This window comes from Saimiri boliviensis, chromosome 12 (assembly GCF_048565385.1).
Source record: "Saimiri boliviensis isolate mSaiBol1 chromosome 12, mSaiBol1.pri, whole genome shotgun sequence".
In the NCBI taxonomy this organism is placed as follows: domain Eukaryota; kingdom Metazoa; phylum Chordata; class Mammalia; order Primates; family Cebidae; genus Saimiri; species Saimiri boliviensis.
The window spans coordinates 87315363-87343331 of record NC_133460.1 but is presented as its reverse complement, the minus strand read 5'-3'; the positions used below and the strand labels follow the sequence as shown (position 1 = coordinate 87343331).

The 27969-nt window shown below is 46.1% G+C and overlaps 2 protein-coding genes across 2 annotated transcripts in view; one reads left to right on the top strand and one right to left on the bottom strand.

The window, feature by feature from the left end:
* ARL3 (ARF like GTPase 3) overlaps window positions 1–25138 on the top strand; it is a 42723-nt gene extending 17585 nt beyond the window's left edge. Inside the window, exons 4-6 of the mRNA XM_010333125.3 lie at window positions 8755–8805; window positions 11594–11779; window positions 21582–25138. Coding sequence (XP_010331427.1) covers window positions 8755–8805; window positions 11594–11779; window positions 21582–21629 — 285 coding nt within the window. The 3' untranslated portion in view covers window positions 21630–25138. The remainder of the gene's footprint in view (window positions 1–8754; window positions 8806–11593; window positions 11780–21581) is intronic.
* Window positions 25139–26680: 1542 nt separating this feature from the next.
* On the bottom strand, window positions 26681–26979 carry LOC120362564 (small ribosomal subunit protein uS14-like). Its single transcript, XM_039465378.2, has one exon. It carries the CDS (start codon window positions 26956–26958, stop codon window positions 26719–26721), a length of 240 nt encoding a protein of 79 aa, XP_039321312.1. The 5' UTR covers window positions 26959–26979; the 3' UTR covers window positions 26681–26718.
* Between the last annotated feature and the right edge of the window lie 990 nt (window positions 26980–27969).

The following is a 27969-nucleotide window of genomic DNA, read 5'->3' as shown; positions in this document are numbered from 1 at the left end:
TAATCCCAGCTACTCGGGAGGCTGAGGCAGGAGAATTGCCTGAACCTGGGAGGCAGAGGTTGCGGTGAGCCAAGATCATGCCATTGCACTCCAGCCTGGGAAACACAAGCGAAACTCTGTCTCAAAAAAAAAAAAAAAAAAAAAAGATTATAATAGAGCTGAAAAATTTATATCACCTAGTGACATAGCTGTCATAACACATTACCTTTTATATGTTTAGTTATGTTTAGATACATAAATACTTACCATTGTTTTAAGTTACCTACAGTATTCAGTACAGTACAGTAACTTGCTGTACAAGTTTGTAGCCTGTGGCAATAGGCTATGCCATACAGCCTAGATGTGTAGGAGACCATCTAGGTGTGTGTAAGTACACTGTATGATGTTGGCACCATGTCAGAATTGCCTAATTATGCATTTCTCAGAAATGCCCCAATCATTAAGCAACACATGACTATATAAGCCAGCTGCCTATTTGCCATCTCCACTTCAGTGGCTGGTAAGTCCCTCAACCTCAGCGTGTCTAAAACCAAATTCCTGTTTTCATCCTGTCCTACTCAACCCTACTCAGTCTTCCCCGTAAACGGCAGTCCCGTTCCTCCAAAAACAATGCAGTCATCCTTGGCTGCCTCTCCTCTCACCCCCCACATCTGATCCATCAGCAAATTCTCTACCTATTGCCATCAGACATACTTTTATTTATTACCTTTCTGTCACACTGGAAGGTAAGCTCTGTGAGGACAGGAACTTTTGTATTTTAAAAAACTGTTGCCAGGCGCGGTGGCTCAAGCCTGTAATCCCAGCACTTTGGGAGGCCGAGGCGGGTGGATCACGAAGTCAAGAGATCGAGACCATCTTGGTCAATATGGTGAAACCCCGTCTCTACTAAAAATACAAAAAAATTAGCTGGGCATGGTGGCACGTGCCTGTAATCCCAGCTACTCGGGAGGCTGAGGCAGGAGAATTGCCTGAACCCAGGAGGCGGAGGTTGCGGTGAGCCGAGATGGCGCCATTGCACTCCAGCCTGGGTGACAAGAGCGAAACTCCGTCTCAAAAAAAAAAAAAAAAAAAAAAAAAAAAAAAAAAAACTGTTGTATCCCCAGTGCCTAGAAAAGTACCCTGGCTGGGCACAGTGGCTCACGCCTGTAATCCCAGCACTTTTGGAGGCCAAGGTGGGAGGATGCTTTGAGCCCGGGAGCTCAAGACCAGCCTGCACAATATAGTGTGACCCTGTCGCTACAAAAAATAATTTAAAAATTAGCCAGGCATGGTGGTGTGCATCTGTGGTCCCAGCTGCTCGGGAGACTGAAGTGGAAGGATCACTTGAGCCCAGGAGGTTGAGTCTTCAGTGAGCCGTGATCGCGCCATTGCACTGTAGTCTGGGTAACAGAATGAGATGCTGACTCAAAAAAATAAATAAAATAAAACTTATGCTCTGCAAAAGAGACTGTCGAGAGAATGAAGAGACGGCCGGGCGCGGTGGCTCAAGCCTGTAATCCCAGCTACTCAGGAGGCTGAGGCAGGAGAATTGCTTGAACCCGGGAGGCGGAGGTTGCGGTGAGCTGAGATCGCGCCTTTGCACTCCAGCCTGGGTAACGAGCGAAACTCCGTCTCAAAAAAAAAAAAAAAAGAGAATGAAGAGACAAACCACTGACTGGGAGAAAATATTTCCAAAACACATGTATGTTAAAGTATTTGTATCTAAAATATACAAAGAACTCAAAACTCAAGAATGTAAGGCCGGGTGTGGTGGCTCACACCTGTAATCCCAGCACTTTGGGAGGCCGAGACGGGTGGATCACGAGGTTGAGAGATCAAGACCATCCTGGCCAACATGGTGAAACTCTGTCTCTAGTAAAAATACAAAAATTAGCCAGGTGTGGTGGCATGCACCTATAGTCCCAACTATTCAGGAGGTTGAGGCAAGAGAATTGCTTGAACCTGGGAGGCGGAGGTTGCAGTGAGCCAAGACCGTGCTGCTGTACTCCAGCCTGTGACAGTGAGACTTCGTCTCAGAAAAACAAAAAACAAAACAAAAAAAACTTGGTTTTACAAATGGGCAAAAGATCTGAACAGACACCTCACTGAAGAAGGCAGATAAGCATATAAAAAATGTTGAGTATTATATGTCATTAGGGATTTACAAATTAAAACAGCAATAATATGGTACGATACTTTTTTGTGGGGGGAGTGATCTCAGCTCACTGCAACCTTGCCTTCCAGGTTCAAACAGTTCTCCTGCCTCAGCCTCCCAAGTAGCTAGGACTACAGGCATGTGCCAGTGTGCCCAGCTAATTTTTGTATTTTTAAAAAATATTTTTATTACTTTAAATCTAGGATCACTGGATAATTTTTATTTGTTTTTTTTTTTGTTTTGGTTTTTTTTTTTGAGACAGAGTTTCACTCTTGTTACCCAGGCTAGAGTGCAATGGCGCGATCTTGGCTCACCGCAACCTCCGCCTCCTAGATTCAAGCAATTCTGCCTCAGCCTCCTGAGTAGCTGGGACTACAGGCGTGCGCCACCATGCCCAGCTAATTTTTTGTATTTTTAATAGAGACAGGGTTTCACCATGTGGACCAGAACAGTCTCGATCTCTTGACCTCGTGATCCACCCGCCTTGGCCTCCCAAAGTGTTGGGATTACAGGCATGAGCCACCGCACCTGGCCTAATTTTTGTATTTTTAGAAGAGATAGGGTTTCACCATGTTGGCCAGGATGATCTTGATCTCGTGATCCACCCGTCTTGGCCTCCCAAAGTGCTGGGATTACAGATGTGAGCCACCACGACCGGCCAGTACTACGTATTAATACATACTAGAATGGCTAAAATTTAAAAAAAAACTGCTGATACGGATGTAGAGCAACAGGAACTCCTCTTCATTGCTTGTGGAAATACAAAATGGTACAGCCACTTTGGAAGACAGAGTAGTTTCTTACAAAGCTAAACATAGTCTTAGCATATAGTCCAGCAGTACTCCAAGATACCTGCCCAGTTAGTTAGAAATTGATATTCCACACAAAATCCTGCATAGGAATGTTTATGGCAGTTTTATTCCTAATTTCCAAAACCTGGAACTAACCAAGATACCCTTCAATGGGGTAATAGGTAAACAAACTGTGGTATACCCATATAATAGAATATTGTCAGTGATAAAGAGACATGAGCATGAAGTTATGAAAAGACATGGAGGGGTCATGCCTGTAATCCCAGCACTTTGGGAGGCCGAGGTGGGCAGATCACCTTAGGTCAGGAATTCAAGACCAGCCTGGCCAATGTGGTGAAACCCCGTCTCTACTAAAAATACAAAAATTAGCTAGGTGTGGTGACTGGCACCTATAATTCCAGCTACTCGGGAGGCTGAGGCATGAGAATTACTTGAACTGAGGAGGCAGAGGTTGCCATGCCACAGGATCATGCCACTGCACTCCAGGCTGGGTGACGAGCAAAATTCTTTCTCAAAAAAAAAACAAAAACAAAAACAAAAATTAGCCAGGCATGGTGGTACATGCTTATAATCCCAGCCCCTCGGGAAGCTGAGGCAGAAGTATCACATGAACCCAGGAGGCAGAGGTTGCAGTGAGCTGAGATCTCACCATTGCACTCCAGCCTGGGCAACAGAACAAGACTCCATCTAGTCTTAAAAAAAAAAAAAAAGACATGGAGGAACCTTAAATGCATTTTGCTAAGTTAAAGAAGTCAATCTGAGAAAGATACATGAAAGAAATATATAGATATATTTCCAACTGTATGACATTTTTTTAAACAGGTAAAACTATAGAAATTAGTTAAATCTCTATTACATAAAAGATTAGCGGTTACCAGGGGTTCGTAGGAGGGAGGGGAGAGATGAATAGGCAACATACAGGGGATTTTCAGTATGGGGAAAACGATTCAGTGTGAAACTCATGGTGAATACATGACATTTGGGGTTGGTCAAAACCCAGGGAACTTTAAAACCTGAAGAATGAACCTAATGTATCAATATTCCTTCATTAGTTGTAACAGATGGTACCACACTAATGCAAGATGTTACAGGGGAAATGGTGGGGGTGGAGAGGGGAATGTGTATAGAACTCTATGCAATTTCCTCAGTCCTGTGAATCTAACACTTTAAAAAGCATATACATGTTTCAAAAGCTATAGACTCCCTTTTCCTCTTTCAATCAAGAGTTAGGAAAAAGTAGGTGACTGAGAAAAATTACATTCCTATCTGTTCATCTGCTGGATTCAGGTATCTCGAAAGAAATACCCAAGCAAGGGAAGTATATAAGGACATTAGTGATTGTAAGTCTCCATAAGGAGGTCTCAGAAACTTTCTGGTCTCCAGGTAAGTGTAATTTTAAATCATAAGCTCTAATACCTTGAGGGTAGACTGTAAGGTGGTTGTAATATAATATAACCCTGGATTCCACATTCTCATGAGCTGAGAGTACTCAGGAATTAATGGACAATCCAGCAAAAATCGGTTCACAGCAACCCTAGAGAAGCTTTCTCCAGCTACATCCTTATACTAGGCACGAGTACAAGATAGTATTTTGGATTGAGAATCAACCTGTCATTATTTTCCTGTGCGGTTTGAGATTAAACAAGTTTGGGGGAGCAGCTGAGTCCCTAGGGTTAGATTCTAAGGCCTTGTGACCCATAGTCCTGTCTGCCAGTTTTGTAGCAGCTTAGAGTGGCAGTGGTGGATGGGTTATATTTGTTTGTCTGTGTTTAATAGTCTTCCATTGTTGGTTGAAAAAGACTCCACACTGCCTAGAAGAGCAGGCTTGAGGCTTGACACAAGAGTTGCCTGGTTCACTCTTTCCCATTTATCTAGAGTACCGTAATCCAATCTTACTTTAGAGCAGGTCAGCGAATTGATCCAGCCTACCTCCAATTTTTGTATAGCCTTCAAGCTAGGAGTGGTTTTCTAAGTGGTCGGGGGGAAAAAAAGCCAAAAGAATAATGTTTCACAACATGTGAAAATTATATGAAATTTAAATTCAGTGTCCATATAAAGTTCACTTGGAACATAGCCAGGTACATTTGTTTACAGATTTTCTGTGGTTGCTTTCTCAAGATAACAGGAGCATTCAAGAATTGTGAAAAAGATTGTATGGGCCACAGAGGCTAGAATATTGACTGCTGATCTCTTACAGAAAAAGTTTGCCTACCCTTGCTTTGGAGTATTAAATTAAATGGTTCACTAAACTGTGTCTGATGGTGCATGTCTATAATCCCAGCTACTCAGGAGGCTGAGGTGGGAGGATCCCTTGAGCCCAGAAGTTTGAGACCAGCCTGGGTAACATAGCAAGACTCTATCTCCAAAAAAAAAAAAAAAAAATGAAAGAGGTTTGAAAGACTCAGGGAAACTCCTAGTAGTAACAGAGTTATTCTTAGGGAAGATGACATTGAGAACATCTGACTTCAGCTGTATTAATTTGAGGGTAGTGACTAAGAAAACTTGGAGTGTGATGGAATGGAGGGGATAGGATGTCTTCCTTTTCTCTTTAGGCCCAGAAATAATAACAGCCTTTTGATAGATAAAAATAAATGTCTTTTCAAGGTATATTCATGTTACTACTAATCACTTACTGTCTTATTATTAATATCAGCTTTATGTTTAAACTTAACATAATTTAAACAAAGTAGGCCACGCACAGTGGCTCATGCCTGTAATCCAAGCACTTTGGGAGGTCAGGGTGGGTGGATCACTTGAGGTCAGGAGTTTGAGACCAGCCTGGCTAACATGGTGAAATGCCATCTCTACTAAAAATACAAAAATTAGCCTGGCATGGTGGCAGGTGCCTGTAATCCCAGCTACTTGGGAAGCTGAGGCAGGAGAATTGGTTGAACCTGGGAGGCGGAGGTTACAGTGAGCCAGGATCACGCCACTGCACTCCAGCCTGGGTGACAGAGCAAGACTCCATCTCAAAAAAATAAAATAAACAAATAAATAAACTTTGTAATCATTTCCATATCTAAAGTGTAGGACATCAAGTGAGATCTCAAACACCCTAAAACAAGATAACCATCTCTCGTATCATTTCCAAATCTCTTACACTTACGTATCCATACTACTGAAGCTAGAGAAAGCACAGGTAATAGAAAACCGCAAGTTAACCAGACACCTGGACAGTTCCAGCCTTCCGTAGACTTTCACTCAAGCTATCAGGAAAAAAGCCACACTAGTTAGTGTCGCCCCTTCTTGTTGCTCTCCACATCTGGTGGAGAAATGCTATACTTAGGAGCAATGAAATGGCCAAAAGGTGGCAGCCAGACCAGGGAGGAGAAGAGGAGGAGGAACAGAGAGCCTTCCATCCACACGCTGGGTGAGCCCTCTCTGGTGATCTGGAGTTGGCTGAACTTCTATCAAGACACGATCTTTTTCTCTAGGTCTTCTTCCCATAACCAAATAAGCATTTCATAACAATTTTTTTTTTTTTTTTTTTTTTTTTTAGACAGAGTTTTGCTCTTGTTACCCAGGCTGGAGTGCAATGGCGCGATCTCAGCTCACCGCAACCTCCGCCTCCTGGGCTCAGGCAATTCTCCTGCCTCAGCCTCCTGAGTAGCTGGGATTACAGGCACGCGCCACCATGCCCAGCTAGTTTTTTGTATTTTTAGTAGAGACGGGGTTTCACCATGTTGACCAGGATGGTCTCGATCTCTCAACCTCGTGATCCACCCGCCTCGGCCTCCCAAAGTGCTGGGATTACAGGCTTGAGCCACCGCGCCCGGCCAACATAGAGTATTCTTGAGAGAAAGAGCTGAACTTGGTTTCTGTTATAATATTTAGCATTTTTGACTCTAAATAGAACATTAAGTGGAGGAATTTTAATTGATTTTATTTTTTTCTAAAGAGCAGATTTTCAGTCTAGCATAGAATTTGACTTGAGTACAAACATGCTTGTAACTTATGTAATTTAAGGTATGTAATGGTGAGAACTGAAGATCGTGTGTGTTCTTAGTTGGATATGCTCTTCTAAAAGAGAATGTTTCCATTTTATCATTAGTCTAATAGCAATTTTTAATTCGTTAAAGTTTGAAAGATAGGTAATTTTTAGGTGAGGGAGAAAACATTTAATACATCATTTAATGAAAAAAAAACTACCAAATTATATCTCTATGTTTCTTTTTTAGTTTTCATATGAAGGAGGGTTAAAAGGGAACTTTCCATAGGAAATTAAAATAGTTAATGTGTTTGGCCGGCATAACTATAGGTGACCTAACTTTGTTTTGTTTTGTTTTGTTTGTTTGTTTGTTTGTTTTATTTTTTTATTTTATTTTATTTTTTTTTTTGAGACGGAGTTTCGCTCTTGTTACCCAGGCTGGAGTGCAATGGCGCGATCTCGGCTCACCGCAACCTCCGCCTCCTGGGCTCAGGCAATTCTCCTGCCTCAGCCTCCTAAGTAGCTGGGATTACAGGCACGCACCACCATGCCCAGCTAACTTTTTGTATTTTTAGTAGAGACGGGGTTTCACCTTGTTGACCAGGATGGTCTCGATCTCTCGACCTCGTGATCCACCCGCCTCGGCCTCCCAAAGTGCTGGGATTACAGGCTTGAGCCACCGTGCCCGGCCGTTTTGTTTGTTTTTAATTCCTTCCTTCCTTCCTTTCTTTCTTTTTCTTTCTTTCTTTTTCTTCTTCTTGTGTATGTGTTACCTTATTTCTCTTATTATTATAGGATATTATTCATGCAATAAATAATATTCAGGGATGGGGAGAAATCTTGGGATCTGTAGTTTACGATAAATCTCAACACTTTTCTTGTTTCTGCAAAGACTGTGCCCTTACTGTTTCCCGTATTTGGTCTTAACCCAACTGTGTCTCTTTTGTTATCAGCCCCTGAAGTCAGCATATAGTTAATGCTGCAAATGGTACTTTGAGATTTGTGCAATATAGCAATATAGGATTGTAAATGCCTCACAACACCATCCCTTCCATTCTTTTTTTTTTTTTTTTTTTTTTTTTTTGAGATGGAGTTTCGCTCTTGTTACCCAGGCTGGAGTGCAATGGCGCAATCTCGGCTCACCGAAACCTCCGCCTCCTGGGTTCAGGCAATTCTCCTACCTCAGCCTCCTGAGCAGCTGGGATTACAGACATGCACCACCATGCCCAGCTAATTTTTTTTTTGTATTTTTAGTAGAGACGGGGTTTCACCATGTTGACCAGGATGGTCTTGATCTCTTGACCTCGTGATCCACCCGCCTCGGCCTCCCAAAGTGCTGGGATTACAGGCTTGAGCAACCGTGCCCAGCCCCATCCCTTCCATTCTAACAGTCTGGGAAGCAGTATAGCAGACGGGTTAAGAGCAGCTATGGATTTACGTGCTTGAGTTTGAATCCCAGTTTTCTCAAGAACCAGATATAATTTGGGCAAATTACTTGACTTTGTGTTTATGTTTGTTTATGGATAAAATGGGAAAATAGTGAAATCTAGATTGTAGAGTCGTAATGATGGTTAATAGAGTAGACCTAGGGAGAATGTTTAGTGACACATCAAGTGCCCATTAAATGTAGCTATTTTATCCCACTTGTTTTTCCTGAATTCCTAGACTTTGAAGTGTTGCTGAAGGTATTTTCCGGGCATCCCTATTTAATTAATTTGCATATTTATTTGGCCTTCATAAATGAGATGAGAATCACCAATTTCTGTATGCTGTGCTCATTGGAATATGCTGACTGGGGATCACCTGTTACTTTTGCAGAAGTTGCCCTGTCTTTTCCATCTCTGCTTACTGAAATAACCTTCTTCTTTTCCTTTGTATAGATATATGTAATCGACAGTGCAGACAGAAAAAGATTTGAAGAGACGGGTCAGGTAAATAATTCTTTTGTTTTATATGAAAAGTCAAGTATATTTTTCTTTCTTTCTTTTTTTTTTTTTTTTACAAGATGGGGTTTCACCATGTTGGCCAGGGTGGTCTCGATCCCCTGACCTTGTGATCCAACCGCCTCGGCCTCCCAAAGTGCTGGAATTACAGGTATGAGCCACTATGCCTGGCCAAGTATATTTTTTTAAATATTAATTCTTCTGTTGAAATAGTTCCCAAATAACTGGGTATTCATTAATCAACCTTGTAAATGTGTGAGAGTGCAGGAGGTTTGGTTTTTTTGGTTAAACTTTACAGTTCAAACAAGACAGTTATTCTAGCAAGCAGACAAAACTACCAGTTGTCTGAAAAGAAATTAGTTGAGTCCTTTAAACAGTTTTTGGATTCTTTTTGTTATTTGTTTCCTTTTTTTCCCCCAGAACAAAGTTTCACTCTTGTTACCCAGGCTGGAGTGCAATGGCACAATCTCAGCTCACTGCAACCTGAACCTTCCAGGTTCAAGTAATTTTCCTGCTTCAGCCTCCCGAGTAGCTGGGATTACAGGCATGAACCACCACACCTGGCTAATTTTTTTGCATTTTTAGTAGCGACCGGGTTTCACCATGTTGACCAGACTTGTCTTGAACTCCTAATCTCAGGTGATCCGCCCGCCTCAGCCTCCCAAAGTGCTAGGATTACAGGTGTGAGCCGCTGCGCCCAGCCTAAACAGTTTTTTTTTTTTTTTTTTTGAGACGGAGTTTCGCTCTTGTTACCCAGGCTGGAGTGCAATGGCACGATCTCGGCTCACCGCAACCTCCGCCTCCTGGGTTCAGGCAATTCTCCTGCCTCAGCCTCCTGAGTAGCTGGGATTACAGGCACGTGCCACCATGCCCAGCTAATTTTTTACATTTTTAGTAGAGACGGGGTTTCACCATGTTGACCAGGATGGTCTCAATCTCTCGACCTCGTGATCCACCCGCCTCGGCCTCCCAAAGTGCTGGGATTACAAGCTTGAGCCACCGCGCCCGGCCTAACAGTTTTTTGATTAAAGCTTTTTAGCTTTAATCAAGCCATTGATTAAAGGTGGTGAGCCGAGGTGGCACCTCGGCTTCATTCTGGGCAGTATGAGCAAAACGCTGTCTCAAAAAAAAAAAAAAAAAAAACAAGTTCAACTTTTAAATTAATTAAAAGAAGTTCTCATTGCAGAGTCCTTGGCCTGTGTCCTAAATGACCACAGGTGGCCTTCCAAAGGTAGCAGTCCTCATGTTTATGTCCCTTTTTTTGAAATTGAGTTGAGAACTCTCCAGACTTCTGGAGACAGCCCACCACCCTTTTATACCCTGATGATTTCTAGATTATCACTCATGTGAAATGTGAGCTTGGAGGCGGAGGGGTCCTGTGTGGTCATCTGCCTCTTGATCCATACAGTTCTCTTTGAAAGCTCATGTTTTAAGTAGCTAAAAGGTGGATTTAATGAAAAAGGTGAGTCCTATCATTAAATACATATACACCCTCTCCTATACTTTTTGCAAACAGAATCACATATACTTTAGACCCCAACCTATAACCTAAATATCAGGGACCTTGCCAGATGGACTAATAAAGTTATTTTAGAATGTAGGGTTGATGAAATGTGAAGCATGTGCATGCATGTTTTAGAGATAGAGATTGATGAGACAGAATTATCTCTAAAGTAATTGTCATTTTCAGTTTAAATTTTATACACACACACACACACACACGCATTGAAAGTTATTTGCAGGTGGTAACTGGGTAAGTTTTGAATCTCAAACCACTTCTTGTTTTCTCCCTTGAACAGTGTTTCTCAAAATGTATTTTATGGGCCAAGTGTGATGACTCATGCCTATAATTCTAGAACTTTGTTAGGCCGAGGCGGGAGGATCCCTTGAGCCCAGCAGTTTGAGACTAGCCTGAACAACATATCAAAACCCTGATGGAGTCTTGCTCTGTCGCCCAGGCTGGAGTGCAGTGGCACAGTCTCGGCTCGCTGCAACCTCTGCCTCCCAGGTTCAAGCAATTCTCCTGCCTCAGCCTCCCAAGTAGCTGGGATTGCAGGCACATGCCTCCACGCCCGGCTAGTTTTGTATTTTTAGTAGAGACAAGGTTTCACCATATTGGTCAGGCTGGTCTTGAACACTTGACCTCAGGTGATCTGCTGGCCTCAGTCTCCCCAGGTGCTGAGATTACAGGCCGGGCATGGTGGTAATTACCTGAGGTCCCAGCTAGCTCATCAGGAGGCTGAATTGAGAGGATCGCTTGAGCCCAGGAGGTTGAGCCTGCAGTGAGCTGTGATTGCACCACTGCACTCCAGCCTGGGTGACAGAGTAAGACATTGTCTCAAAAAAAAAAAAAAAAAAGTAAGGCTGGGCACAGTGGTTCACACCTATAATCCCAACACTTTGGGAAGCTGAGGTGGGTAATCACCTGATGTATGGAGTTGTAGACCAGCCTGGCCAACATGACAAAACCCCATCTCTACTAAAAATACAAAAATTAGCTGGGTGTAGTGGTGCATGTCTGTAGTCCTAGCTACTCAGGAGGCTGAGGCAGGAGAATCACTTGCACCCAGGAGGCCAAGGTTGCAGCGAGCCGGGAACACGCCATTGTGAAGCATGTGCATGCGTGTTTTAGAGATAGAGATTGGTGAAACAGAATTATCACCCAGCCTGGGTGACAGAGCGAGACTCTGTCTCAAAAAAAAAAAAAAAAAAAGGAAGTGCATTGTTAAATATCATAGATTTTATCCTTCCTTCTCTCTCCCTTCTCTAAATCTAGGAACTAGCGGAATTACTAGAGGAAGAAAAACTAAGTTGTGTGCCAGTGCTCATCTTTGCTAATAAGCAGGATTTGCTCACGGCAGCCCCTGCCTCTGAAATTGCAGAAGGACTGAACCTGCATACCATCCGCGACCGAGTGTGGCAGATCCAGTCTTGCTCAGCTCTCACAGGAGAGGGCGTTCAGGTGAGATTACAGGAAGACTCGGCCACCTGGCAACAAGACAGCTAACTGAGGTGGTCTGTCTCATTGGTTGGGCTGATCTTGATGGGCAGATGAGCCATTTCAATATATGAAATGGAGAAGGGCATGGAGAATTTTGGTTCTTTTCTGCTTAGTAACCAATCAGATATCACAAGGTGCTCCAAAAGAGCCACAGATAAGCTGCCGCACACGTGCAGCAAGCTTCCCCACTGGGTAGGATGTGAGAACAGAAGACTGAAGATTGTCTCTAAGTCTAGGATTCTTTGATGATAGATTGGATTGGGGTTTTGTGTTATGTCTAATATTACAAATGCTAAATGCCCATACTTCCAAGGTGATGGTCACCAAAAGCCGTACATGTACTAGTTATCCTAGAAGTGTTTTTTGTTTCTTCTGTTGGTTAGCTCCGCTGCGCCTAGGGTTAGTGTCTGTTTCCTGCTGCTTCAAGTTGGTTTCCCCCTGGGAGGCTTCTGCTAACAGAAAGCCTCATGCTTTGTACTTAGGAACTGTGTACTGGCTCTCATTGCCCAGGCTGGAGTGCAGTAGTGCAATCTCAAGTCACTGCAACCTCCGCCTCCTGGGTTCAAGTGGTTCTCCTGCCTCAGCCTTCCAAGTAGCTGGGATTACAGGCATGTGCCACCATGCCCAGCTAATTTTTTGTATTTTTAATAGAGATGAGGTTTTGCCATGTTGGCCAGACTGGTCTTGAACTCCTGACCTCAAGGGATCTGCCTACCTCAGCCTCCCAAATTGCCGGGATTATAGGCTTGAACCACCCTGCCTGACCCTTATTGCTTTTTTAAAAGTCAGGGCCGGGCACAGTGGCTCACGCCTGTAATCCCAGCTACTCAGGAGGCTGAGGCAGGAGAATCGCTTAAACCTGGGAGGCAGAGGTTGCAGTATCACACCACTGCACTCTAGCCTGGGTGACAGAGCGAGACTCCGTCTCAAAAAATAATAATACTATAAAATAAATCAAATTTTGTCTAACATATTTTACTCCAATTGCATGAGCCTGTCTAAAAGGTTTAGAACACAACTTTAGAAAGCTGAGAACATCTTGGGATTGGGGGCTCTCATGAAGGTGGGGCTGAAGAAAAGCAATAGAGTTTGTGTGCATACTCATAAGAAAGTGCGAGTACAGACTGGGCGCCGTGGCTCACGCCTGTAATCCTAGCACTTTGGGAGGCCGAGGTGGGTGGATCACCTGAGGTCAGGAGTTCAAAACCAGCCTGGCCATCATGGTGAAACCCCATCTTAAAAAAGAAAAATAATCAATTTAAGAAAAGAAAAAGCCGGGCGCGGTGGCTCAAGCCTGTAGTCCCAGCACTTTGGGAGGCCGAGGCGGGTGGATCACGAGGTCAAGAGATCGAGACCATCCTGGTCAACATGGTGAAACCCCGTCTCTACTAAAAATGCAAAAAATTAGCTGGGCATGGTGGCACATGCCTGTAATCCCAGCTACTCAGGAGGCTGAGACAGGAGAATTGCCTGAACCCAGGAGGCGGAGGTTGCGGTGAGCCGAGATCGCGCCATTGCACTCCAGCCTGGGTAACAAGAGTGAAACTCCCTCTCAAAAAAATAAAAAATAAAAAAAAAATAAAGAAAGAAAAGAAAAAAGAAAGTGTGAGTACAGCTCTGGAATCTTTCTTTTGCTTGACCAGAGTGTTGAAAGGAAGAAAAAGAAAGTCAAAATTAACAGTAAGCCTTTTATATCTTCTGCTAGCCTTACGGATGTGACAAAGGAGGACTAGAGTGATCTAGAATCAGTATTTAGAGTTGTGACATTTAAAGTCAAGGACACTGCTTTAGAGAAGCCTGGAGGTAGAGAGGGAGCTGCTATCACTTTCTTCCCAACCCCCCCGCCCTCCCCCAACTCCCGGTTGGAGATTAAAGGATAGAGCTCTATGCTGCTACCGCAGACACTCAGTGCCCTTCACAGGATCTTTAGGCCACAAAAGAGGCAGCAAGCTACTAGGCAGCTAGAGGGTGGGGCTGGGGACAGGAAGGGGAGTGCTGCAAAATAAACCAGTTTGAGTGAGTAAAGTGAGATTACTATATATGATTTGATTTCGATAAAGTTCTTCCCAGATCAGGGCCTTTGGCAACCAAGTTCACAGGGAATGATACCAGGAGAGATCTAACAAAAAACTGTGTGCAAAAAAAAAATCCAATGATTTTTTGTATGGAGGAGAAATAGTTTGAAGGTCACTTAATTAGTTTAGTAGATAGTACCATGGTGTGTAGAATTGGGTAGTTAAGACTGGGATTTCAAGGTTAATGAGATTAGATTATGGTTAATAGAATGATATAAATTTAGAGAATTTAACCATTATTTGAAATGGGTTATTTAATAAAAATGTTAATTAAGAAGGGAATCTGCTGTCTATTGTCCCTTCGTGGTAACCTTTGGGGACTAGAGAAAGGTCGTGGAGTTTTGCTGTGGAAATGCTTTTCGCCATAAGCCACTGGCTGACCGTGTACCAACCTCCCTAAGATGGTGCCTCTTACCCAAGCTCTTGTCCGTGCACCGGCTTCCTGGTTTTAACCTTAAGAAGAGTCACTTAAGTGGAATTCCTTTCCAGCATTGCTTAGTTGAGGTATAGGTCTTTAGTGATTTTTATTTATTAGGGCTTAAAATATTCCTAAAAATGAAAGACTTTACTAGAAAAGTGTCAACAAGATCTGATGGTTTCAGGTTTGCTTTCAAACATGAAAACTGTGCAATAATTACTGAAATGCCCTAAGTTCATATTTTTTCCTCCGCACCCCACTCTACCTCCCCAAAAGCTGGCCCAAATGATTAGGCTCTGAATAGGAAAGTCAGGTGACATGTGATTCTAACGACACTGAAAGAAAATGTACAACCATTTTTTTTTTTTTTTTTAAAAGGACCTGGAATTTCAGTTTCAGGTGTTTAAAGGCAGCATCTCTATTTACATTGTACGTGCTTAATCAAAACGTATTCAAGAAACCCGTCTTGTGCTGCTAAATAACAGGCACCCTCACGGGGGTGAGTTAGGGAACAGCCACGCCCCCCTGTGGATGAAGTAGGGCAGGTACTTCACTTCTCATTAGTTGAGTAGCTTAAACACATGATTTGAGACTATGGATGTTAATGATTCCTGGGATGGATTTCAGGGTCCTATTCCACCTGGTGTCCTAAAGGTGCACATATGAAGCCATTACAGGGGTGGGAAACACCACCTGTTGTTCACCAGCCCCTGCTTCAGGTGTGGAAATTGACCTTTGAGAGAGGATGGAACCAGGGTTTCTTGCCTGATTGGTGCTGACTGGGAGGCCAGCCCACTGTGTAGTTAAAGCAGGCTTTCGTGGGAGACCATCAGGTGTGGAGAGTCGGTAAGGGGCAGGAGAAGCGGAAGGAGGTCATCAGCCTCGGAAACTCTGTCCTGCCTAGAGGCCCACTGTCCAGGGGACTGTCCAGGGGAGTGATGAGGAGAGACCCAGTTATGTCAAGTGGATGAAAGCAGAAAGAGGAGAAACTGAAAAATGTCTGGGAGGGAGAAGCCAGACTCCATTATCAACATGGAGGAAGTGTCGCTCTGTGCCCTCGAGGTCAGGCCTGGGTTGCCAGGGCCCCTCCTAAGAAGAAACATTCTGCATTGGGACTGTCAGTCTTTTGTTTTTCTCCCACCTTTGGGTGTCTAGAAAATAGTAAACAAAGGATCTGGCTTAGAACCAGAGAAAGGTATCAAGAATTCCATCCTTCCTTCACCCACAGACCTGAATTTGAACCCCAAACCACAGCTCTTCCTGCTGTTACAGTTTCAGGCATTTGAAGACATTTTCTCTCTAAAATACTGTGAGTGTGTATGTGCCCATGTGTGTGGTGTGTGTGATTAAAATGATGCTGGCTTTGAATTTCCTCTCGAAGCAGAGATCCGCAGTTTTAACCTAAGCTCAGCCATGGGTCACCACAGAGACTCGCCTCCTCCCATGGCCTTGAGCCAGCAGATTGTTCCCGGGGTGTTGCTCTCCAGGCCATCCCTCATGCCCTGCTTTTCTTGTGACATCTGCCCCACATCCCTCATCTCCTCCTGGAGACAGGAGCCACAAGCAGGTCACATAGGCTTTCAGTTGCCTGGCATCCACAGAAGGGACATGAGCAGCCTGAGCACTGAGCTGTCAGCCGTGCCCGAGTTGGCTTCCAGAGGAACACTAAATGCTCACTTGCCCATTTCTTGGTTTTGCATCTTTTCCCTTGACTTGGGGGTCTTCTCCCAAATATGTCAACAGAATTTCAATTTTTTTTTTTTTTGAGATGGAATTTTGCTCTTGTTGCTCAGGCTGGAGTGCAATGGTGTGACCTTGGCTCACTGCAACCTCTGCCTCCTGGGTTCAAGCGATTCTCTGGCCTCAGCCTCCCAAGTAGCTGGGATTACAGGCACCTGACACCACATCTGGCTAATTTTATGTTTTTTGGGTTTTTTTGTTTTTTGTTTTTTGTTTTTGTTTTTTAACTAGAGATGGGGTTTCACCATGTTGGCCAGGCTAGTCTTGAACCCCTGACCTCAGTTGATCTATCCGTCTCAGCTTCAGCTTCCCAAAGTGCTGGGATTACAGGCGTGAGCCACTGCACCCAGCTGTATGTATATATATGTATTTTTTTTCTTTTTTTTTTTTTTTTTGAGACAGAGTTTCGCTCTTGTTACCCAGGCTGGAGTGCAATGGCACGATGTCGGCTCACCGCAACCTCCACCTCCTGGGTTCAGGCAATTCTCCCCCCTCAGCCTCCTGAGTAGCTGGGATTACAGGCACGCGTCACCATGCCCAGCTAATTTTTTTGTATATTTAGTAGAGATGGGGTTTCACCATGTTGACCAGGATGGTCTCAATCTCTCGACCTCGTGATCCACCCGCCTCGGCCTCCCAAAGTGCTGTGATTACAGGCTTGAGCCACCGTGCCCAGCTTTCTTTATTTATTTATTTTTTTTTTTTTTTGAGATAGAGTTTTGCCCTTGTTGCCCAGGCTGGAGTGCAATGGCGTGATCTCAGCTCCCTGCAACCTCCGCCTCCCAGGTTCAAGCAATTCTCCTGCCTCAGCCTCCTGAGTAGCTGGGATTACAGGCATGTACCACTACGTCCGGCTAATTTTGTATTTTTAGTAGAGATGGGGTTTCTCCATGTTGCTCAGGCTGGTCTCGAACTCCCGACCTCGGGTGATCTACCTTTTTTGGCCTCTCAAACTGCTGGGATTACAGGCGTGAGCCACCACACCCAGCCCAATATTTTTAAAAACGACATTTTTATCACTTCTGTCTAAGCCTGGCCTCAGTTGTTATTGACTCCAGGTGTACATGGAACTGCTTATCTGTGAGTCAGACCTCAGGTTTATTTTTAAATTGTCAAACCTTTCTGGAGACTATGAAAGCTGTCTCGGGACATGCGATTTTGCTACCTCTTTGGTGGTGCAATGCCCTTTGTCACCAGAAAAAAATACTAATTGAGAGTGATATTTGATGTACGCAGCATCCAGCTGCTCCTTGACCCGGGGGGCCTGATGGCACAACGGGGTAGGCTGCATTGCTCAGCAAGGGTCCAAGCACCTCGTCATCTTAAAGCAGTTACTGCTGTGACCATGTAGCCAGCATAGCTCTAAAAACCAGGCCCACCCAACCATGGCTGCCACTGCTTCTTTCCAACTACCGAGCGGTGATGGATGCAATGTACCGAGATCAAATTTAAAAGAGCAGTGCAGTCAGAGACCACTCCTCCCTTGGAAAGAAGCAGTGCACCGGAACTCCTGGGATGCAGAGATCTGGGAGGAGTGTTTCCACCCTCCCTGGTGGAAACACCTCCAGCACCCCTATGCTTAGGGGTGGCCTGCTGTTTCTCCCAGTGATTATAAAAGGAATAATATTGTGACATCGGGAACTTTATTGCCTCCCTAGGAGGCCAAACGAAGCTCAGTATTTGAAATTCCATGTCTCTCTTTAGTCTCTATTATTGAATTGAAACTAATCAATTCAAATTCAGTTTCAGCAAGATTGGTGAGGGGAGGGTCCAGGGAAGAAGGAAGGGAAGACTGTTCATACCGTAAGATTGTCATCCCCATAGTGAAGATCAAATGTGCAGAAAATTGGTCAAACCAGTTTTTAACAATAAAGGTTCAACCATTAAACAAACCGATGAGTTCATTTCCTTCTTTAGAAGCAGAACAGTAACCTACTTCAAGTAAATGATCACCTTTTCTCAGTTGTCTGTTTAAAAAAAAAAAAAAAAGCCTTCCTTGCCAGATGAAAGCAAGAGTGGTGTGGAACATTTATTTAAGCATAAGAAGCAGACGGTTCCTCCTCTTGCAAGTATGTTGTCTCTAAATGTAGCATTTCCACTGAAGATGGTGGTCTGGGTGGATGGTTAGAATGTGAGGATTGTGCAGCCAGGTAGATAGCCAGGCCTCTGCATACACAGATACCCACAGCCCAGGAATCTTGAGAATGGAATGGCCCATAACAGCCTCTGGCACTATCAGAGCTGCAGAAAAGCATGCAGGAGGCTTGATTGGGGCTACTCCAGCTTCATGAAATCATGAGGAGGATAAAACTAGAATTGCTCCCTTTCCTGTCTTCAGGGTGCTTCTCAGCTCCTCTCTAACCTTGGGGCACAGCCCTTTACCCAGCAGGTGCCCACATCCATGGAGAATTGGTAAGCAGCTCTGGAGTGCCACACTGGGCACCACAGCTTACCTTTGCCCTGCTCTGCCCTGTGCCTTCGTCTCCTCAGCTGTGATAGAGAAATAACACTCTACTTCACAGGCTTCTACAAGGATTGACTTAAAAGATGTGAATTGGCCAGGCACGGAAGTTCACGCCTGTAATCCCAGCACTTTGGGAGGCCGAGGCGGGCAGATCACAAGGTCAAGAGATTAAGACCATCCTCACCAACATGGTGAAACCCCATCTCTACTAAAATACAAAAAATTAGCTAAGCATGGTGGTACATGCCTGTAGTCCCAGCTACTCAGGATGCTGAGGCAGGAGAACCACTTGAACCTGAGAGGCAGAGATTGCAGTGAGCCATGATTGCGCCACTGCACTCCAGCCTGGGCTACAGAGCAAGACTCTTCTCAAAAAAAAAAAAAAAAAAGAAAGAAAGAAAATTGGCCAGGTGGTGGCTAACACCTGTAACCTCAGCACTTTGGGAAGCTGAGGTGGGCAGATCACAAAGTCAGGAGATGGAGACCATCCTGGCCAACATTTTGAAACTCCATCTCTACTAAAATACAAAAAATTAGCCAGGCGTGGTGGTGCACCCCTGTAGTCCCAGCTTCTGGGGATGCCGAGGATCGCTTGAACCCACGAGATGGAGGTTGCAGTGAGCCGATTTCGAGGTACTGCACTCCAGCCTGGGCGACAGCACGAGACTACATCTCAAAAATTTTTAAAAATGATGTGTATTAAGTGGGCTGTGGGCTGGACATCATGCCAGGTTCTGAGAAGTCTGACAGGAAGCTCCCCTGGGGGAACCACCATTGCATTTCGTTTCCAGGGAGCAGCTTGAAGCTCACAGAGGTACCACTATTGGCCACTGCCTCCCCTCCTCTCCCACCTCCATCCCAGTTCCCTTCTGGCTAGCACAAGAAAAGTGCCACTCCCCAAGTCCCGGCCGCCTCAGATCAGAGGGGCCTCCCGGGCCCAGGGCAGCCACGGGACTTGGTCCCCTGTTTACGCTCCCTGTGCTTCCCACACTCAGGGTTGCAGCAGCAGCTGCAGGGACCCAGGCCGGGAGTCAGCTGGCAGGGACTGGCCTCCACGCGCCCTCTGTTGGCAGGACAGTGGCTGGCAGGGCTTCGCCACGGCTGGCTCTCACAGGCATCTGGAGACACCGGACACTGCCCCTCAGCAGGGTGCTGCCGTTTGAACCCTCGTTTGCCTCCATAACAGAGACCCAGCATAAAACCACCCCACGACCTCCACCTTCTGCTGTGGGCTCCTGCAGCTGAGTAAATATTTTTCCTATCTTTTTGCCTGCGTTCATGTTCAGTTACATACAATAATCTCTCCTTAATCAGCCATAAAGCAAGAAAAAAGGCAAAGCGCTGTTCACATAGTGTGGGCACACTGTCCTTGATTTCTCTGCAAAGAGGGTTGACTGCGATCCTCCGTGGAGGAGAGGATGTTGAGGTGCGCAGCTTTGAGAGTGTGCACGGGCTCCTGAAGGTGGGAAGTGCTATGTAAGTGCTGAGCTATTCAGCTTCCCAGGCAAGAGGAGATGCTTATCTTATTCATCCCCCTTTTATTTGTAAAATCTTTTTGTCTCTTGGCAGGTGATCATTTTTTTTTTTCCTGAAAACCAATTAGCTACTAAAATTAAACATGCTTCTCTTTAAATTAATCCTTTTCATAAAACGGTCTTAAAACTGGCCTTGGCTTCTCAGTGTAAGTAGCTGACCCAGTTGTAATTAGAGATGCGTTTGGAGTCCCCCTTTCTCCCATCTCGGCAGGCGGTTCCTCTGCCCTTCCCCCTGCTGCTGCCAGGTGCTGTCCACCTTCGGGCTCTCGGCCTAGCTGGCCTCATCTTGGCAAAGGTCAGAGGTCGGCTCTGGGACAGCCGTCAGATTATCTGGTTCTGCTGCCCAAGTGCACTGACGGCAACTGGCGGAGCTGTAATCACTGTAAATTCAGGTGACGGTCAGATGAGCCGGGAGAGAGGATGCCTGCTGGTTGTTTTGCAGTGATGTATTGTTTATGGGATTAATGTTCCGAATGGCCAAGGGTGTCAGCTGATATTTATTACTGTAAGCTGTCTCAGCTGTTCAGGTTCAGCAGCTAGATCCATGGCCACAGGAAATGTGGGACTCGGTGGCGTGTCCAGTATGGCTGATGTGTGCAAATGTAGCCGGGACCTCCGTGAGTCTGTGTCACAGATGCAGGGAAAAGGATTCATGGCAGCAGCCGCCTTGGATTTTATTCTGGGCTTCTGAGGGAACTCCACACACTCTTGAAGGTTGGGGAGACTCTAGGGAAGGGGGGACTGTCCAGGTCTGGCTCCAAAGGGGGTTGGAAAGGAGGTCACCTCTGACAGGCCTGGCATCAGCAGGGATTGTGCCGCCTGCCAGGTGGCTGTAGGCATTGTGTGGTTTTTACCTTGGTCCCTCTCCAGCCTTCTAAGAGAGGGTGCTTTCAAGGTCACTGTGCCTTTAAGGGAACCTTCTCCCCGTCCCTCTGTACGCCGCTTAAAGCTGTAAGAAGCGGGCCAGACCCTTTTAAACCTACCATTGGTGCTGCAGAGCGAGAAGTGAATGCCCATCGCCCTGGTGTGTGACTCGTAACACACACTGTGGTGGGTTTGTTTTTCCAAAAAGAAATTTAATTTAACCCAAGTGTACACTGTCACACTGTAAACACACTGGGGCACCAGAAGGGTGGCTTACTGAATGTAATGGCCCAGCAAAGGTCAGCTTTTAGAAAAAGCCAAAAATGGCTGGAATCTTTCCTGATAGCTCCTCAGTCAGGCCTTGGATGCAGGCAGATGTGTTTATTTTTTCAGAGGGAGTTCCTGAGGACCCATCTCAAGTTCAGGCGCTGGGCATTCCCCCTCCCATCTCCCTCTTGTGCTCTCGGAGGCCTCCCTCCTCCTCCTCCCCCTCCTGGGAGGTCACTGTCCCTGGTCACCCAGGTGGGCCCCTGAGACAAGCAAACTCCCTAGAGCTGGTGGTCTGGGAGGGAGGATCAGGGACCCCCACTGCCCACCCCTCCAGGCCGGAGTGTGTGGTGCTTTTCTTAGAACTAACACTGCCTTTCTCTGCCCATTTCCCTCAAAGGATGGCATGAACTGGGTCTGCAAAAATGTCAATGCAAAGAAGAAATAAAATCTAGACGAATGGAGACGCAGGAGCTGCGGGAGCCGAATTCGGTCCTGAAAAACACTAATTTGCTGCTTTCTGACCAAATGTTTTTCCATCTGTGTACAGCTACAGCTGTTTGAAGAGAGAGAACAACACAGTTTAGAAAGAATCCCCATTCCAGCAGTAGATTTAACTGATCTCTGAGGTTCAGTATCATTTTTCAAATAAAGGAATTATATTATTTCCTCTGCATAATTGAAATAGTATTAAATGTCTCAAAGCACATGATTAGAAAATGAGATCTTTTAAATGAGCAAGAGATTGCATTGCAGTTTAGACAATTCCAGTGGGCTTTTTTTTTCCTCTCAAAAAAAAGAAAAAGAAAAAGAAGCAGCAGCAGCAGCAGCTTTGCTGAGTTCATTTATTTACTGACCCGGCCCTTACATTCCCTCCATGGTTTAACCACAGACAGCGTTTGCTGGTGCTGGTCAGTGATTTTTACCATCACCAACCCAGCCAGGCTTCAGTCTGTCTGGCAGGAAGCTGCTGAGTTGGGGAGGGGGGGGCGGGGGAGCCAGATAATTAAATCATCTTGTCATCTTGCAGGTTGGAGACTACATATGTAATCCTCACTCTTTGGACAGGAAAAAAAAAAATCCTTTCTTGCAAATAAGTCACTACAGAAACATACCCCATCCTTACCCGCCCCTGCCCCCACCCCAGCCAGCCACACAGAGAAGCAAATTCTTATGACTTTTGACTGTAATGACATTTGGAATGTAAGGAGAGGTGGGAGGTTTAATTCCAGAAAAATTACAAGGTCCTTAAAAAGCTCTCACATCGAGGGCTCAGGCTAGCGTAAACAGGCTTTCTCCAGCTCAGTGGAGCAGTGAGCAGCCGACTCTGAGATTAGCTGGCTTCTCCACGGCCATCCTATAGAAGGGATTTCTAAAGCTCAAAGAATTCTGTGTTTAAACGATCACAATAGGCCGCTGCTATCAGATTTTAGAAATAAATGCAGCTTTACCATGAACCTGCCCCACTGAGAAAAGCCAGGCAGATCGATTTTTAGAGCGATCAATTCCTACAGTGCTGGCAACTTGGTGGTGTGGGATGCTCCTGGGTGGAGAGGGTTTTCTGCTGGGGAGGACACTGGTGTGTGTGTGACCGCAGGAGTTGTGTCCAGGGAAGCCAGAGTCCCCCCAGCTGCTGGGCTCCTCTGCCTCTCTGCAGCAGAATGTCTGTCCTCTGTTGATTGATTGGAGAGGAATGGCAGAAGATTTCTCCTGCCCCTCATTGCAAAAAGAGCTTGTTTCCCTGAGCCTTCAGAAATCCTCAGCTTCAAACACAGGAAAACAGGCCAGAACATCACCCGGCTCCTGAATTAAACTCCGTTCTGGTGCCTGAGCTCAGGGGTTTTCAGAGAATGAATAAGAGACTGTCCAGTGACTGGTGGGTCCCTGGGGGCCAGCTGCCTTCTCATCCTGGGAGGTGGCGCTTCCCAAGCCCACCAGGGCCTGCGAGCAGACCGAAGGGGCCACTGCAGCCCCTGGCCCTCAGTGCCCAGCTCTTTCTGGCTAAGAGCATACAGCAGAGACTGAGGCATAGCTAGTTTCAAAGGCGGTCTGGCGTGAAAGTCATTAACAAAGCCAGCCGTGAAAAGGTGTCCCGGAGTTGCTGCGGACAGACCTGTAAGGACTTGCAAAACAAAAGAAAGTGAGGTTTTTCTAAACCGCAGAGCTAGCTGCTCTCTGCAGCCTCCTCCACTGGCTTCTCTGGCTCACCCAACTCCTGCTCTTACTTTGAACAGAGGCAACACAGAATTATAAGGAATCAGAAATCCCCCTTCTACCTGGCTGCAAATGTGGCTCTAGCACTTGAAAATTCTTTTTCCATGCCGGGCGCGGTGGCTCAAGCCTGTAATCCCAGCACTTTGGGAGGCCGAGGCGGGTGGATCACAAGGTCAAGAGATCGAGACCAACCTTGGTCAACAAGGTGAAACCCCGTCTCTACTAAAAATACAAAAAATTAGCTGGGCATGGTGGTGCATGCCTGTAATCCAACTACTCAGGAGGCTGAGACAGGAGAATTGCCTGAACCCAGGAGGCGGAGGTTGCGGTGAGCCGAGATCGTGCCATTGCACTCCAGGCTGGGTAACAAGAGCGAAACTCCGTCTCAAAAAAAAAAAAAAAAAAAAAAAAAAAAGAAAATTCTTTTTCCTTCTGAATAGTTCATCAGGGACAAGTTAACTGAGGGGCAAAATGCCTGCTTGGAGGTCTACAATTTTGGAACACTGCAGAATGGAACTCTGACTCTGGCAGTGGAGGGTCTGTAAAATATGTTTGTTCTTTTACCACCAACTTAGGGGACTGTTTTAAAGAGCCCTCCCAAGGCCTCCGCTAGCAGGCAGAAGCCACTCCTCTGATAACGGCCTCTGTAAATGTTCCGATTTGCTCTTCGGCTGCAGAGACTCAGAGACATTGCAGATGTCACACGCTTTCATCTTCCCTTTGAGCCCTTTTGAACCCTCCTGGGGCTCTGGGGTAGATGAGAGAAGCCTGAAAAAGGCAGAGTTTGAAAGCTCCCATTTAAAAACAAAATGCTTTTAAAGTCCCCTTGCCTCTCCCCTGCCCACTCCTGCCCCCTGACCAGAAGACAGAATTTGAAGCTGGAAAGGGGAGACCCCTTTTCCCCTCCTCCCACCTCCAGTGAGTCTTAGTCAGACTTTTGCCCTGTGAACGACTATTGCATCTGAATGTGCGGGGCAGAGGGCTGGGGGCCAGAGGGCAGGCGAGGCCTGGGAGGGGCCCAGTGTGCGTGCTCCAGCCAGCTGTGGGAAAAACTCGAGCCCTCCCCTCCTCCTGACCTAGCCCGTGTGGCTGCTTTTGGCTAGATTCCCTGCACCCTGTGCAATACACCCTTTCCCCTTCACTCTCCCTTGGTTACTATGGAAACAAGGGTGTCATTGATGTGGGCTGAGCTGGGGAACATGTCGGTGCACAGCTGAAAGTCAGCGATTATGCCGCCGGTTAGAAATGTGCCAGGGTTAAAGGAGTCCGCAGCTCCCACGGCTGCTGGGAGGACACTCTCCTGCCTCTTCCTCCCTCCCTCCGTCTCCACTCCTCTCTCCTGGCTTTTGACAAATTTCTTTAGTCCCCTCTGGACTAAAGTAGTGGCTATTTTTGTGCCACTCTGCGCCCCACCCTCACTGTTGGCCGCTCCTCATCCGGCCTGGCCTGGAGGGTGACACCATGTCACCCTCACCAGGACTCGTCTCTCCATTCCCGTCAGAGTTTGCTTTGATTTCCCTTTCCTTTCCTTCTCGGGGACCAGTTCTTACTTCCTTTTATTTTTAGCTCTGCACTCCATGTGGTTTCAGGGTTCAGTCTGATCCATCAAAAGGTTCTTTTTTTATAATCCCTTTTGAAAATGATAATCAAAGGAAGAGATGTGGTGTTTGGTCATGTGGAAAACTCAATGTATAATTTAGATGTCTGTCAAAAATCCAACAAATAAAATTTAGCTGGAACGAAGGCAGCCTGGAATGTGTTGTGTTCTTTGCCGAAGCTCAGAGAGAGCCGAAACGTGTTTGTCCTTTCAGGGGTTAGCTTTCTTCAAGAGGTTTTTTTCCAGAAGGATATAGATACATAATCTAGCATGCCAACAACAGCAATAATAGTAACCCTTCATTAAGCCTCTCCTACGTGCCACACAGTTTAGATACAGAATTTGAAGTCGGAAAGGGGAGACCCCTTTTCCCCTCCTCCCACCATGAGGAGCGTTAGTCCCCCTTTGCAGCGGAGGAAATTGAGACATTTGCCCCAGTTAAGGAATTTGCCTGGAATCACAGAGCCTTTAAGTGCAGGTGGGGCCTGGAACCTGCTTCTGAATGCTCAGCAAGCTGCCGCCTCTGGAGGAAAAACACAGTCAATGGCATGGCCGATCACACCTGTAATCCCAGCACTTTGGGAGGCCAAGGCAGGTAGATTACCTGAGGTCAGGAGTCCGAGAACAGCCTGGCCAACATGGTGAAACCCCATCTCTACTAAAAATACAAAATTAGCCGGGCATGGTGGCACGGGCGCCTGTAATCCCAGCTACTTGGGAGGCTGAGGCAAGAGAATTGCTTGAACATGGGAGGCGGAGGTTGTAGTGAGCTAAGATCGCCCCATTGGGCTCCAGCCTGGGAAACGAGTGAAACTCTGTCGAACAAAGAAAAAAATCAATGGCCTGTCTCCCAGCAGCCTCAGCCCCCAGCCTCCGAGTGCTCCTTCAGCCTCTGAGGAGCACTGCTCCCCTGGGTTCCCTGCCCCAGGTGTTGGGTGTCCTCTGCTCACACAGCACAACCATAGGCTGAGTTTCATCCTTGGCCAGGTCCAGCCCAGCAGACAGGAAAAGGGGAGAAGAAATAATTAGCAAAGTTAGGGCGTGCAGGGAGACTTGCAATTACTTAAGTACCTAAGACTGGATCTTCCATTTAAGAAGGGTTCTGAGAGGGAAAAGACCTGCCCAGTTATACGGAGGGTGGCAGGATTGGCGGCAGTTCCAGGCTGTGCCCTCTGGAGCAGAAGGGTTCATTGTCCCTTCAGCAGACCAGAGACACAGCACAGCCAGTCCCAAAGGGCCTAACCATTTGTATGTGTGTGCGTGTGTGTGTTTTTGAGACAGGATTTCCCTCTGTCACCCAGGCTGGCGTACAGTAGCACAGTCACAACTCTCTGCAGCCTCAACCCTCCCGGGCTCAAGCCATCCTCCCAACTCAGCCTCCCAAGTAGCTGGGACTACCGTTATGTGCCACCATGCCTGGCTAATTTGTTAATTTTTTGTAGAGATGGGGGTCTTACTATGCTGCCCAGGCTGATCTCTAACTCCTGGACTCAGGGGATCTGCCCACCTCTGCCTCCCAAAGTGCTAGGATTTACAGGTGTGAGCCACTGCATCCAGCCTTTGAAGAGCAAGCTGTGGGCAGAACTAGCTGGTAGCTAGAAGCAAAAGAAAGAAGGTCTAGGGTTGCCAGATACATTATAGAACATTCAGTTAATCTTGAATTTCAGATAAACAAAGAATAGTTTTTTCTTTTTTTTTTTTTTTTTTTTTTGGTTTTTTAAAACGTTTACTTTATGTGCAAAGAACTATCATGGTTTTTCACGGTAGATGTCTTGGATAATCCTTTGAAGATCATTTTGTCCAACTTAATGAAACCTATATCCTTCGCGTACTGATGGAAACACTGGCGGCACATATTGAGACCATATTTCCGGATCAAACCGTGCCGGTTTGAACATACTCGACAAGAGCGAGAGCCCTGGCCGAATTTTCGAGGGTGGCTCCAGTACAGCTGCTGGTGACCCATCTTGCTCTCAGAAAGGCAACGAGGTAAAAGGCCAAAGAATAGTTTTTAATTTAAGTATATCCCATATAATATCTGGGACATCAGTATAGCACTCAGAAAACACACACTGTTTATCTTAAATTCAAATTTAACTGGCGGTCCTAGCTTTTTGTTTTTTTTTTTTTTTTTTTTTTTTTTTGAGACGGAGTTTCGCCCTTGTTACCCAGGCTGGAGTGCAATGGCGCGACCTCGGCTCACCGCAACCTCCGCCTCCTGGGCTCAGGCAATTCTCCTGCCTCAGCCTCCTGAGTAGCTGGGATTACAGGCACGTGCCACCATGCCCAGCTAATTTTTTGCACTTTTAGTAGAGACGGGGTTTCACCATGTTGACCAGGATGGTCTTGATCTCTCGACCTCGTGATCCACCCGCCTCGGCCTCCCAAAGTGCTGGGATTACAGGCTTGAGCCACCGCGCCCGGCCTGTTTTTGTTTTAATAAATCTGGCAACCCTTCCCAATGCTCCCTGCTCAAGAAAGGAACAGTGCAGTACAATTAAAATGTGTGGCCAGCCTGGGCATGGTGGCTCACGCTTGTAATAATCCCAGCGCTTTGGGAGGCTGATGTCGGCGGATCACCTGAGGTCGGGAGTTCAAGACCGGCATGACCAACATGGAGAAACCTCGTCTCTACTAAAAATACAAAATTAGCCAGGCATGGTGGCAGATGCCTATAATCCCAGCTACTAGGGAGGCTGAGGCAGGAGAATCACTTGAACCTGGGAGGCAGAGGTTGAGGTGAGCCAAGATATTTGCACTCCAGCCTGGGCAGTAAGGGTGAAACTCTCATCTCAAAAAAAAGAAACAACCTGTGGTCGGATGGTTGCTCACGTCTGTAACCCCAGCACTTTGGGAGGCTGAGGCAGGCGGATCATCTGAGGTCAGGAGTTCAAGACCAGCCCGAACAACATGGTGAAAACCCATCTCTACTAAAAATACAAAAATTAGCTGGGTGTGGTGGCAGGCGCCTGTAATC

Coding starts and splice junctions, on each gene's coding strand:
- LOC120362564 (XM_039465378.2), bottom strand. CDS start 26,958: ATGGGTCACCAGCAGCTGTACTGGAGCCACCCTCGAAAATTCGGCCAG.